The following is a 14820-nucleotide window of genomic DNA, read 5'->3' on the forward strand; positions in this document are numbered from 1 at the left end:
TTTTTCTGAAGCTGGAAACAGGGAGAGACAGTCAGACAGACTCCCGCATGCGCCCGACCAGGATCCACCCGGCACGCCCACCAGGGGCGAAGCTCTGCCCATCCTGGGCGTCGCCATGTTGCGACCAGAGCCACTCTAGCACCTGAGGCAGAGGCCACAGAGCCATCCCCAGCGCCCGGGCCATCTTTGCTCCAGTGGAGCCTTGGCTGCGGGAGGGGAAGAGAGAGACAGAGAGGAAAGCGTGGCGGAGGGGTGGAGAAGCAAATGGGCGCTTCTCCTGTGTGCCCTGGCCGGGAATCAAACCCGGGTCCTCCTCACGCTAGGCCGACGCTCTACCGCTGAGCCAACCGGCCAGGGGTATGTACCTGGTTTTTATTTTTTGTTTTTTTGGGGTGGGGTCATGTTGGCAAAAAATAAAATTACAGGTATGTAGCTGGATTTCAGTAATTAGTTTATGTGTGCCATGAGATGAAAAAGGTTGAAAATTGCTAGTATATATAAATAAATCCAAAGTGAAAATTAAAAAAAATATAGTTCAGATACTATAAAATTCTCTCTTTGAAAGTGTATAATTCAGTCATTTCTAATATATTCACAGGGTTTTATAACCATCACCACTGTCTAATTACAGAACATTTCATCACTCCCCATTCTTTCCTCTTCCAGCCCCTGACAGCCACTAATCTACTTTCTGTCTCTGGGTTTGCCTTTCTGGACACTTCATTTAAGTGGAATTATGTAATATGTGATCATTAGTGTCAAGCTTCTTTCTCTTTGATTATGTTTTTAAGGTTTATCCATGCTGTACCATGTAATACTATGTTATTCCTTCTTATGGCTGAGTAGTATCCCATTATATGAGTGTGCCATGTTTTGTTTATCCAGTCATCAGCTGATAGACTCTTGAACTCTTTCCATTTTTTTTTGCTATTTGAATAATGCTGCTATGAGCATTTATATATAAATTTGTATATAAACATGTGCTTTCACTTCTCTTGACTATATACATAAAAATGGAATTGCTAGATCATCTGGTAACTTCATATTTAATTTTTTGAGGAAGTGCCAAACTGTTTTTCACAGTACCTGTATCATTTTACATTCTTACCAACAGTATATAAGAGTTCCATTATCTCCCATCTTTGCTAACACTTGTTATTGTCTGTCCTTTTTATTATAGACATCATGGGGGTCTGAAGTGGGATTGTGGCTTTGATTTATATTGCCAGAATGATGATGATGTTGAAATGCTACTGACTGGCCATTTGGAGGAATGTCTGTTGAGATATTTTGCCCATTTTTAACTGGGATATTTATCTTTTTATTGTTGAATTCTGAGAATTCTGTAGAATTTCTGGATATTAGACCCCTATCTGATATGTGGTTTGCAGATATTTTCTTATTCTTTTCACTTTCTTAATAGTGCCTTTTTAAATACAAACATTTTAAATTTTGATGAAGTCAGTTTTTTCTTTCATCACTTATGCATTTGGTATCATATCTAAGAAACCATTGCCTCTTCTAAGCTCATAAAAATTTGTCTTTTTTTTTTTTTAGAGTTTGATAGGGTTAGCTTTGACATTTAGGTTTTTGATCCATTTAGACACATTTTTGTATATAGTGTAAGGTAAGAATGCAACTTCATTCTTTTTGATAATGAATATTCATTTGTTGGAGCTTTATTTTTTTTATTTTAATAAAGTAACAATTTTCACAAAATTATTAAATTTGTTTCAATAGTTACAGTTCAAAAAATAATGTTTGAAGCACATATTATGTACCAGACATATGTTCGGTATAGAACCTATAAAGATAAAAAAAGATAATAACCAGCCCTGACCAATTGGCTCAGTGGTAGATATCAGCCTGGCATTTGGATGTCCCAGGTTCAATTCCCTGTTAGGGCACACAGGAGAAGCAACCATCTGCTTCTTCACCCTTCCTGCTCCCCCTTTTCTCTCTCTCTCTCTCTCTCTCTCTCTCTCTCTTTCTCTCTTTCTCTCTTCCCCTCCCACAGCCATGGCTTGATAGGTTCTAGCGCATCAACCCTGGGTGTTGAGGATGGCTCCATGGAACCTCTGCCTCAGGTGCTAAGAATGGCTCAGTTGTGAGCATGGCCCCAGATGGGCAGAGCATCAGCCCCAAAAGGGGGGGTTGCCAAGTGGGTCCCGGTCTAGGCACATGTGAGAGTCTGTCTATCTCCCCTCCTCTAGTAAAAGAAGAAGAAGAAAAAAAGATAATAACTTCTATCTTCAATATCTCACAGATCTGGCAATTAAGAAAATTTAAAACAGCAATAAAATTTTGAATGAGACATATAAGATAATTGAAGAAATTAATAGTGGTTTTATAGAATAGATTTTTGAGAGATTGTATGTGGAAGTATGATGATGGTATAAGAATAAAGTTTTCCTGAAAGTTGTAAAAATCACTTGATGGTGGTTGCTATGCAGTAGGAATATTTTACTTTGATTAGTACTCTTAGGATTATTTTCTGTTAACTTAGTAATTTGGGGGGTGGATGAGAAAGAAATTGCCTGTCATCTACAAATGTGAGGTAAAAGATAAGACCATAATAGAAATGACAAAGAAATCTTTGCCTCATTATCTCTCTCTCTCTTTCTCTTTTTAGTACAACTGACTAAATTAATATTTAACTCAGAGCAAAGTGTTTTCTGAGTCATACTTCACGAATTCTAGATTTTTTTGACCCCTTTGTCTTTTTTTTCCCCCCCTGTTGATGCTAATCTTATAATCGTTGGTATTCCTGATAGAATTTGTACTTTATGCTAGGTTTCTTTGAACTATGCTTAGTCTTTTGTGACTAATTATTGAATTCATGTTAAGTTCATTTTTGTAGTCTTCTAGGGCTGTGGTAACAGAATACCACAGATCAGGTGTCTAAAACAATGGAAATTTGTGTTCTCACAGTTTTAGGGGCTTCAAGTGCAAGACGAAGGTGGGAGCTTTTCTATTAAGACCCCTCTTCCTGGCTTGCAGAGGGCTTTCTTGCTGTTTTTCTGATGGCCTTTGTAGTGTGCTCAGTGGTAGATATCAGCCTGGCATCTAGGGAGAGTATGGTAGAGAGGGAGAGAGATGTCTTTTTCTATGAGATTAAGGCCCCACCCTTATGACTTTATTTAATCTTAATTATCTCCTTAAAAGACCTATCTCCAAATAAAGTTACACTGGGGTTAGGGATTCAACATATAAATTACAGGGGAAAAGTTGGAACACAATTTAGTCCATACACTCATGTACCACATAGTAGTCACTTTGATATTCTTTATTTTATATTATGAAAATAATTGAGTCTCTCTAAAACTTAACATTCATATGGAAGAGGTAGAAAGCCCGTTGTCATCTATGCTCTCTATACACCTAAACTTCCTCACCTATAAAACAAGGGACTCGAACTGGTTTGTTTCTGAACGCTGTAATTTTCTATTCCTCCAGTTTAGATTTACTGATTTCTAACATTCAGCAGATAAGGTATAGGAAGAATCTTGTAATGGAAACTGATTTGTAAATCAGCATTCTACCAACTTCTCATAACTGAAATAAAAGGCATAATTATCCTATATACCTCTAAATTTTGATAGGGATACTCTTTTTGAACTAGCTATGCTGGTTCGGTTTTATTATATATAATTTAAAATTTGGGTGTGACATGTTTTTCTTTTTGTTTCAGTTAATAATATCCTTTATTTATACAATATAATTCACTTATCCTTCATGAATGTTTCATTATAATGGATTCAAACAATAAGTAAGTGTTGATAGCAAAATGTGAGATTTTTCTCTCATAGCTATTCTTTTTTCAAAGGAGATGACCACAATTAACAGTTCAGTATGCATTCCTGCAATCTATTTAAATGGACCAGAGTATATTAATTTATGCACATATTTTTTCATAAATGAGATCATGCTATCCATATTCTGTTATGTAAATTTTTTCCTAAACAGTGTGCTTTGGGATTTTCACACCTACCAGAATATATGTTTATTACTTTTTATTTATTTATTTTTTTATTTTGCCAACTCCGCCATGGACATCACGACTGCCCCGAGGCAGGATAATCACTTGGCAATGATGGGGAGAGGGCTGAGGTTTTTTTTTTTTGTTTGTTCTGTTTTTTTGTTGTTGTTGTTGTTGTTTTAGAAAGGAGAGAGAGAGGGAGACAGAGAGAGAGAGGAGACAAAGACCGAGAGAGAGAGAGAGAGAAGGGGGGAGGAGCAGGAAGCATCAACTCCCATATGTGCCTTGACCAGGCTAGCCCAGGGTTTCGAACCGGTGACCTCAGCATTTCCAGGTCGACGCTTTATCCACTGCGCCACCACAGGTCAGGCCTGTTTATTACTTTTTAAATGGCTATGTAGTGTTATACAGTATTATTATGATTTATTTAACTATTCTCCTTTTGTTGGACATCACTCTGTTTTATCATTATTGAAAATAATGTGCATGAACATCTTTACACATACATTGATTTGTTTAGAGATTCTTTTAGAATACATCCCCTATATGAGATTGAACACACATTTTGATAGCTGAAAATTTTGATAGCTACTGTCTGATTTGTCTTCGTGAAAAGCTTTATACATTTCCATTTCCAATAATGGAGAGCAAGAGTGCTCGTTTACCTTCACATTGCCATAATAATACCAGTATTTTAAAATTTCTTTCAATATGATAGTTGAAAAATTATATTACATTATTTTAAAGTTGCATTTATTTAATATCTGGGATGTTGAACATCCTTTTATTTTGTTCACTAGCCATTTGTATTTTCAAATGAATTGCTCTAATTTACCCATTTTTATTATGAAATATCTTTTTAATGTTGATTTGTAAGAATTTTTTAAAATGTATTTTAAATGTGAATCTTTTATTTTAAATGTTGCAGATACGTATTCCCTGTCCTTGTCTTTTGACTTAGCTTATGATATCTTATAGACTAGAGATATTTCATTTTGTGACAATGCCAGTCATTCCTTTTATGACCTCTGTTTTGTATACTGCTTAGGAAGACTTCCCTATGTAGAGTTATTTCACTTTTTTATTCTAGTATTTTATAATATTGTTTAACTCCATTTGGAGTTTATTTAAATGGATGGTCAGTGGACCCAACCCTATTTGTTATATTTCATTCCTTCTCACTGATTTGAAGCCACCTTTATCTTAATCTAAATCTCTGTGTATATTCCGATATATTTCTGGAAATTCTCTTCTGTATTGTTTTGTGTTTTTGTTTTTTTTTAGTGAGAGGAGGGGAGGCAGAGAGACAGACCCCTGCATGTTCTCCAACCAGGATCCACTTGGCAAGCCAACTAGGGGGCGATGCTCTGTCCATCTGGGGCAATTTCTCTGTTGCTGAGCAAGCGAGCCATTTTTTAGCACCCGAGATGGAGGCCATGGCACCATCCTCAATGCCCAAGACCAGCTTGTTTAAACCATTCAAACCATGGCTGCGGGAGGGGGGGAGAGAGAGAGAAAGAGAGAAAAGGGAAGAGGGAAAAGTGGAGAAGCAGATGGTCGCTAATCCTATGTAGCCCGATGGGGAATCAAACCTGGGACTTCCACACACTGGGCAGGTGCTCTACCCCTGAGCCAACCAGCCAGGGCCTCATCTGTTTTTTCCATTGTGTTTTACTAATTCCTTTACCAACACTGTACTTCTTTTTTTTTTTTTTTTTTTTTTTTTTGGTATTTTTCCAAACGGGGAGAGACAGTCAGACAGACTCCCGCATGCGCCCGACCGGGATCCAACCGGCACGCCCACCAGGGGTGACGCTCTGCCCACCAGGGGGCGATGCTCTGCCCCTCCGGGTGTCGCTCTGCCGCGACCAGAGCCACTCTAGCGCCTGGGGCAGAGGCCAAGGAGCCATCCCCAGCGCCTGGGCCATCTCTGCTCCAATGGAGCCTCGGCTGCGGGAGGGGAAGAGAGAGACAGAGAGGAAGGAGGGGTGGGGGTGGAGAAGCAAATGGGCGCTTCTCCTATGTGCCCTGGCCGGGAATCGAACCCGGGTCCCCCGCATGCCAAGCCGACGCTCTACCGCTGAGCCAACCGGCCAGGGCCGACAGTGTACTTCTAATTACGCTTAGTTACTGTCTTTTGAAATTTGGGAGGACAAGAACATTTTTCCTTCATTTGATTTATTTTGTATAGCTATTCTTGCTATTTTTATCTATATAGTTTATTTTTCTCTTTCATTTATCTGCTGTTACTTTTTAGTGTTGCTGTAACCTTATTCAGCCTTTTACTTATTTGTGGCGATTAAGTTATATGTGAACTAGAACACTAGATAACACACTGCTTGTATTTTAGATAAAAGTCTTTAAATTGAGGAAATGAAGAATTCACAAGAGATTGATTTATGAGTAGAATGTTCATACTTTAGCACAGTGGTTCTCAAAGTATGCGCTAGAGCGCCCTGGTGTGCCCTAGAAGATTTCTAGGTGCGCCCTATGGTATTCCAGAGAAATATGTGCCTGTTGGGGACCAAAAAACCAACAGGGTTTTTGGAGTTTAGATTTTTGGGGGACAGAGGTGTGGGGAATTGGCTGTAAGCTGACAGTCTGCCCAACCCCCCACCTCATTTGATTGATTAGGTTGCAAAAGGCTGTTAAGCTGTGGTGCTGGATTGTTTACACTACCCCCCATGTTCCCCAGAAAGACTGGAGGCAAGTTTCTTCTATCCTTTGTTTGGTGTAAAGTTAAGATGATCTGTATGTTGGGGGTTTTCTGCACTCAACACAATTAAGAGTAAAAAGAGAGGAATTCTTCAGTGTATTGATGAGGAAATGAGAGTTTGCCTTTCAAATATATGCCCAAACATTGAAGAGATTGCTAAGACACATCAGGCTCATGTTTCTCATAAACACAAGAATGAAAAAACACATTTGTGCTGGGATCTGCCAAATTTACTAAATCTTACTAAGAATGTATCTATAGATATAAAAAGATAACTTTTTTGGTCATTTTTTTAGTTTTTAGCCCTTTTTTACAAATTCTAAAAAGCATAACTCAAAAATAGTAACATAAAATGTTTTTTAATGTCAGAATAAATTTAATTTTGTGATATTTATTTTGTTTAATTACCATAAAAGCATGCTTGGACTTTATATTTCTTTTCTTTACTATTTGACTTTATTATATTTCTCAGAAATTTGTATATAGTGTGCCTACAATTATTTGTAGGATTTTAAATGCGCCCCAACTTCAAAAAGTTTGAGAACCACTGCTTTAGCATATAAAATTTATTACATGTTTCAGTTTCTTAAAGGTGTAGATATTTTATTTTTTCATTTCTAAGTTTTTAGTAATATTTTAAATAGTTGAAGTTGCTGAATATGCAGCCTTTATGTAAACATTAATACAGTGAGTCCATAAAGTCATGGTGCACTTTTGACCTATCACAGGAAAGCAACAAAAGATGATAGAAATGTGAAATCCGCACCAAATGAAAGGAAAACCCTCCCAGTTTCTGTAGGATGATGTGGCAGCATGTGCACATGCGCAGATGATGACATAACACCATGTATACAGCGGAGCAGCCCATGGCCATGCCAGTTGAGATGTGGATGGTACAGAGGAAAGTTCAGTGTGTTCTGTGGCTCGCTAAATTCAAATCCGTGACCAAAGTGCAACGTGAATGTCAGTGCGTTTATAACGAAGCGCCACCACATAGTAATAACATAACTCGGTGGGATAAGCAGTTGAAGGAAACCGGCAGTTTGGTGGAGAAACCCCATTCTGGTAGGCCATCAGTCAGTGATGGGTCTGTAGACGCTATATGGGATAGCTACCTAAGGAGCCCTAAAAAATCTGTGTGTGAGCCCACATCGAACTGCACTGAATAGGTATGAAACTGGGAGAGTTTTCCTTTTATTTGGTGCAGATTTCACATTTCTACCATCTTTTGTTGCTTTCCTGTGACTGGTCAAAAGTGCACCATGACTTTAAGGACACACTGTATATGTGTAAATTATTTTTTAAAACAGAAGCTATGTTTAAATTACTTTATTGAACAACTTTGTTCATTTCTATTATGTTAGGTTAATGAAAGTTGTCTGTTAATAGAGAAACAAAGTAAATATGACCAAACCCATTTTTTGCTTTGGAGTTTTCTTTCTAGAATACAGTAGAAAATGGAAAAAACCACACTAATAGGTAATTAAGTAGAATAAAGTACTGTACAGGCAGTCCCCAGGTTACTAATGAGACAGGTTCTGTGGGTTTGTTCTTAGGTTGAATTTGTATGTAAGTTGGAACAGGTATATTTACCTATTAAATGCAACTTAGACAGATGTTTGTCTTAGCATAGTATTTATTTTTACCTTTCTATGCATATAAATAATTAAACATTTTCAAACCTACAGAACCTATCTCATTTGTAACTTGGGGACTGCCTGTAATGTAAAAGTTAGAAGGTGGAACAAGTAGGAAACAGCAAAAGTAGTTTTATATATGACCCAGAGACTGCCTATATTATTCTTATTTTAAATCAGCTATAGCCAACATCTGTGACCATGGTGCATCTCTAAGGTCAGGTTTTTAAAACGGTTTGACCTGCTTTATGCCTTGAAAAAATAATTCTCAGTGGCCTTGGGCAGCTATAGCCTTTACTGTACCTAAATTGCCGAGCTTACAGGAGGAGCTTAAAGTGGTATCCTCCTTTACTTCAGAATCAATAGAATTCTTCATTATCTGTTCTGTTCTAAATATAAAAAATAGAGAAATAGATGTATATAAATAAAAGTTAACATTTTATATACTACTAATATTTTTACATTTGTTATTCAAATTAAGTAAATAGAGTCAGTTTGCTTTTTAGAACTTCATTTTAAACTTTTTTTTAATGTCTCTGGTACTGTGAATTAATATGTGTGTGTGTGTTGTGTATTACTCAGGAGAATACTATTTCTCTTATTCTAAGGCAAGTGAATTATTTAAGGGTTTCTGGAATTGCACTAAGATTTGGAGCATCCGAGGAACATAAAAGCACCTATACTCTTTCTAGACATTTCCAGCTTAAGTACCCCAGAGATACAGAAATAGGATGATTCTATATTGTGATTTGTATATAGAGTTTAGTCAGACCTCGTATGGGCAGGAACCAAACCTTTAGGTTTGGGGCTTGCTGAAACTACATATATTTGTACTTATGGGATTCAGTAAATCAATATTCTGTATATCAGAACTCACACAATGGGTCCAGCCTACAGTGATTTATATTGATTGGCACACACAGTATTTTTAAAATATCTGGATTTATGGCTTCTCTTGACAATTTGGAAGATCTGACAACCTGGGCCCCATATCACCACATGGCAGCAACTAACTAGATGGACATGTGCTCTCCAGTTTGCCAGAATCCATACCAATCTTTATCCTCAAGGTGGCAGTTGCCATTTATCACCACACTTACACAATCACCCACTTGCTCAATTTATTTATGTTCCTAGCCAGCATCTGAAGGTTTGGAATGTCTCATTTATTATTCTCAATCTACATCTCTTTTTCTGTCTCTAGTGCAGTTAAAGTAAAAATGAGTAGATAGCAATTTAATATTGTTGGAACAGTCAACTCATTTTCCCCAGAAACATGATATATCATATCTTCATTTTCTCTTGCATTTTTCCCCCCTGAAATTAGCTACTCTTGCACAATACTACTCATTTCAGCTGCCAACCCCTTGAATCTTCCTTGATCTTGATCACCTCTGTCTACAGTAATATGTTCCTCTTCTCGAGTTTTAGGACACTTTTTTTCTCCACCACTATAAATTTATTATTGGAGAGGTTTAGAGAGTCTCATTCAATTTAAAAAAATTGTGTGCCTGTGAGGACGCCTTTGATTAGTCTGTTCTTAATATGGTTCACAGTTTACTTTTTCAAAGAAATCCATATATTGACATTTTGAAGACTAAGAAATGCAACGTCAGATTTTATTTTCCTAGTTTCCTAATCCGTGTTCAGACATTAATTTTTTTTTTTTTTTTTTTTTTACAGAGACAGAGAGTGAGTCAGAGAGAGGGATAGACAGGGACAGACAGACAGGAACGGAGAGAGATGAGAAGCATCAATCATTAGTTTTTCATTGCGTGTTGCAACACCTTAGTTGTTCATTGATTGCTTTCTCATATGTGCCTTGACCATGGGCCTTCAGCAGACCGAGTGACCCCTTGCTGGAGCCGCGACCTTGGGTTCAAGCTGGTGGGCTTTTTGCTCAAGCCAGATGAACCCGCGCTCAAGCTGGCGACCTCAGGGTCTTGAACCTGGGTCCTATGCATCCCAGTCCGACGCTCTATCCACTGTGCCACCACCTGGTCAGGCCAGACATTAAATTTAAATATTGTTTTCCTTGCTTTCAGTTACAGATGAGGACACAGTAAAGAGGTATTTTGCCAAGTTTGAAGAGAAATTTTTCCAAACCTGTGAGAAGGAACTTGCCAAAATCAACACATTTTATTCAGGTGAGTGGCTTTTTGGTACAACATACAAGAGACAATTTTTGTTGTTAAAGTAGCGAAACTTGACCATCTCATTGTTTAAACTTCTGGTCATCATTTTAAAACTGGGGCTTGTTTTTCTTGCTGTAGTAAACTTAAGATCTATTTTCCTTAGGTGAGGTGGAAAGAGATCTGGTACCTCAGTGTTTATATTTTATATGGACATTGCCTGGATGTTCTTACAGTTTTAAGGATTTGGGACCTCATTGTTAAGCAGTACCTTGATAGAGCTGCACTGTAGCCTAGTCCAAAGCTTTAAAGAGTCAGAAACTTGATTTTATCATTTCTCTCAGAGCTGAATTACAGTTTGAGCTTTTTAATTACAATAGTTTTATGCCCTTTCATTGCATTGCCAACACTCATGTATCTCTAGAGCAGAGGTAGTCAACCTTTTTATACTGACCGCCCACTTTTGTATCTCTGTTAGTAGTAAAATTTTCTAACCGCCCACTGGTTCCACAGTAATGGTGATTTATAAAGTAGGGAAGTAACTTTACTTCATAAAATTTATAAAGCGGAGTCACAGCAAGTTAAAGCATATAATAATAATTATTTACCAAGTACTTCATGTCGGATTTTTGCTAAGTTTGGCAGAATCAATCTTTATGAAACAACTTACTATAGTTAAATCTTTTTATTTATACTTTGGTTACTCCGCTACCGCCCACCATGAAAGCTGGAATGCCCACCAGTGGGGCATAGGGACCAGGTTGACTACCACTGCTCTAGCGCATGGTTTGCAGAGTGGCGTCTATAAGATGTTATTGAAGTTGAGAAGAAATTATTAGATCTTCTATTTATTTATGTCTTACTCTTTGAAATTTTGGGGGGCTTTTTGTTTGTTTGTTTTTGGGGGGGGTTTTGGTGGGCCACTAGCTTTAATCCTAGCTTGCACTCAGTGGGCCAGAAATACACACAGTAGGAAAACACTTCCCTTTCCATTCAGGGCTCCCAAAGCCACTGACTTATCTGAGTTTCCTAGAATCAAAGGTTTGTACCTCACCAGCCTTATTCACCTTTGTTCCTCACCTCTTTCTCTCTGCACAAACTGGCTTCGCCTTCAGCACTCCGCCATATTGGCTGCTTCTCCTCTCCTCCAGATGGCCTTTTTCTGCTCTCCTCTCTAATGGTAATCTCAGGAACCGAGAGCTAAATTTTGTTTTTAATGTATGTTTACTTCCCTACTTTTTTGACATTTGTTTTTCTGTCTCACAGCGTTAAAAGTTCTTTGACTGCCTCATTGTATTCCAGTTGATCAGGCCCTTCCCAGAATTACTTTCTTGTCCATCAATCATTTTAAACCACTTTGTCCCTTGTACTTATAATCCCTTTACCCTTATGGCCTTGTAATGCTTCTGCCTTGCGAAACTCCAGTTGTGGACCAATCCAACTATTTGCCTTCTTCATGAGTAGTACTGAGCTGCTTAGGACAGCTGGGAAAAAATCATATAGCAGAACAAATTTAACCACTGTGAATCCATTGTTGCATTCTTAACTGTTTTCTCAAAGTCGCCTGTGGATCCTAATCAACTCCCTTTTCCATGCTCCAAAGTGCTCTTCTAAACCCTACACATTCTTACCCTACACATTCTTTTGAGTTCTCTGACCCCACCATCATCCCCCTCATACTTATTAACCTTCTATTTTATAAGTAAAAATAAAGGCCTTCAACTCCAGTTGGTGTGTAATACTTAGGAAGATCTATGCCACTCCCTCCCCCTCAAATATCTATAGACATTCTTACCCTTACTAATTTTTCTCTAGTCTTTCTTGAAAAGGTGTCTCTCTTCAGTCCGTGGCAAATCCCTACAACTACCGATTGAATTTCAGTTTCTTGAGACCTTGCTCCAGTAATTATCTCCTCTAAGATTATTGGGTAAATGCATCATTAACTTCCTTTTTTACTGGTTTAGTCTCCTTAGCAAATCACTCCCTTCAAACAAAAAATAAACAAAGGGAAGCAAATATCTTAACACTGTGTCCTCCTCCTCATTTTTCAATGGTGGCTGATCTTCCTAGGTGGAGGGAACAGTTTATACAAACGTACAAAGCCATTAAAGGACATAGCATTATACCTGTCCTCTTCACAAGCACCTAGAAGGCAGAGACACACTAGGAACATTATTTGAAACTATGCAAATGAATACATTTTCAGCAAGAGAAAGGTGTATAGAAAGAAGGCAGTTTTCAAGGACAAAGATAATTTCCATAATTAGGAGGTAGGAGAATAAAGAGGAAGCAGCAGCGCAGACTGTGATACAATACAATATAGACCGAGGAAGAGAAGACTAAGAGAGAAAGGCATTTGCAGTAGAAAGAGTGTTGAGACTGAGAAAAGGCCATTGAATATGCTCTAGGGCTGCAAATGGAACACAAATGAGGTCAAGTTTATTAGCATTTTTATTTACTATGGTTTTTTTGGGGAGATTTCTGAGCTCAACTCAAAATGGATAATTTAGATCACAAAGAATAGATAATGCTTTTTAGTTCTCAAAGAAAACTATCTACTCTTTTGTGTGTGTGTGTGTGTTTTGTATTTTTCTGAAGCTGGAAATGGGGAGGCAGTCATACAGACTCCTGCATGCGCCCGACCAGGATCCACCGGGTATGCCCACCAGGGGGCGATGCTCTGCCCATCTGGGGCGTTGCTCTGTTGCAACCAGAGCTATTCTAGTGCCTGAGGCAGAGGCCATGGAGCCATCCCCAGCGCTGGGGCCAACTTTGCTCCAATGGAACCTCTGCTGCAGGAGGCGAAGAGAGAGACAGAGAGGAAGGAGAGGGGGAGGGGTGGAGAAGCAGTTGGCCAGGAATTGAACCTGGGACTCCTGCATGCCAGGCCGACGCTCTACCACTGAGCCAACCGGCCAGGGCTGAAAACTATCTACTCTTAATAATAGATACATACCTTTTATATTTTGAATTACACCTAGATATGTTTTGCATATGCTTGTATGTACCTATGTGTGCATATGTAATATATTTAAATATTTTTTCATGAAACTATTTATTCTTACTACTTGTAACTTATTTTGTTTTTCATACTTAATTATTTCTATTTGATTTGATTTTTAAAATCTTGATTTGTGATCTGCTAAATTGCTTCTTTGACCCCATATTGGATTACAATCCTCTTTGAAAAACGGTATCCTCAGACTTGGTTACTTATCACAATCAATTTTAAGCTTTCTACTATTAAAAACTTAGGGGCTGTGATTTAATGACTTCCTTTTTCTATGTGTACTGGCAGGGCCATTAGAGCATGGCTCTTGATGTCATCACCAAGCAGGTACAAATTCATAGTCTTCAGCCTGACTTTTTGCCAGGTCAGGAAGAGATGGGTAATATGAAGACACGATTGCCAGAAATAAAATTTGGCACTTGTCCTAGACAGTATCATTTTTCTCCTTATTTAGCTGCCATTTTCATGGTAGATTGCCTTGTAAACTGTAATCCTCAGACGTGAGGGCACATGAGAAGCTATAAATAGTACAGGGGTGAGTTCAACTTATATACCTACCTTCACTCACATTTTCAAAAACATTTAATGGTTAGCTAAAAAGTTCATTTTTAAGTGAGATGTATAGTCTTGACTGAAACCTTTTAGTACCCAAAACAAATGCTATAAAAAGCCAAACAAACAAAACATAGCATGATTACTACTAAAATGTTGATATTTATTTTCACACCAATTCTGTTACCTACCAATTACATTTTGGATTTTTGAACTTTAAACTTATCATTTAATCGTCCTAAGCCTCCATATATACTTGCATATAAAACCAGCAAATTGATTCCCAGCCTTCTAGGGTTCCACAGATGAGGAGTCAGAGCTATTTTCAGTATTTCAGAAAACCTAATGTAAGTTATTTTATTAAATTTTAATTTTTGTTATATATATTTGGTTAGTAAGATATGGGCACTTAGATTTGTAGATAAAATCTTTTAATATTTGAAGACCCTGGGAAGAGAGGATAATTTGTTAATAGAGGGTTTCTTTTTTCATGAAGTCTCCCAGGTCTCGTCTAACACTAAAAATGGTACCAGTCATGAAGGCTGTGGTGTTAGAAACCTTTTTGTGTGTGTGTGTGTATGACTGGTTAATGTCCTTTTCCATTGGTAATACTATAAATACTTCATGGGACACCATTTTCTTTTCCTAAACCAGTTTGCTTTCTCTCTCCATTCGAAATACTTAGCTTCTTAACAATGTTATGTGCCCACATTAAAAAGAAATACTCAGAATATAGATGTTTCTTTTGGTATTCCACAATTTGAACAGTCAAACCCTTTTCTTTTTATTGATTG

At 37.8% G+C, this 14820-nt stretch overlaps 1 protein-coding gene across 1 annotated transcript in view; it reads left to right on the forward strand.

Annotated features, from left to right (window-relative positions):
- XPR1 (xenotropic and polytropic retrovirus receptor 1) overlaps window positions 1-14820 on the forward strand; it is a 142165-nt gene that overhangs the window by 69205 nt on the left and 58140 nt on the right. Inside the window, exon 3 of the mRNA XM_066361679.1 lies at window positions 10378-10479. Within this exon, the coding sequence (XP_066217776.1) occupies window positions 10378-10479 (102 nt within the window). The remainder of the gene's footprint in view (window positions 1-10377; window positions 10480-14820) is intronic.

This window comes from Saccopteryx leptura, chromosome 2 (assembly GCF_036850995.1).
Source record: "Saccopteryx leptura isolate mSacLep1 chromosome 2, mSacLep1_pri_phased_curated, whole genome shotgun sequence".
NCBI classification, from domain to species: Eukaryota; Metazoa; Chordata; class Mammalia; order Chiroptera; family Emballonuridae; genus Saccopteryx; species Saccopteryx leptura.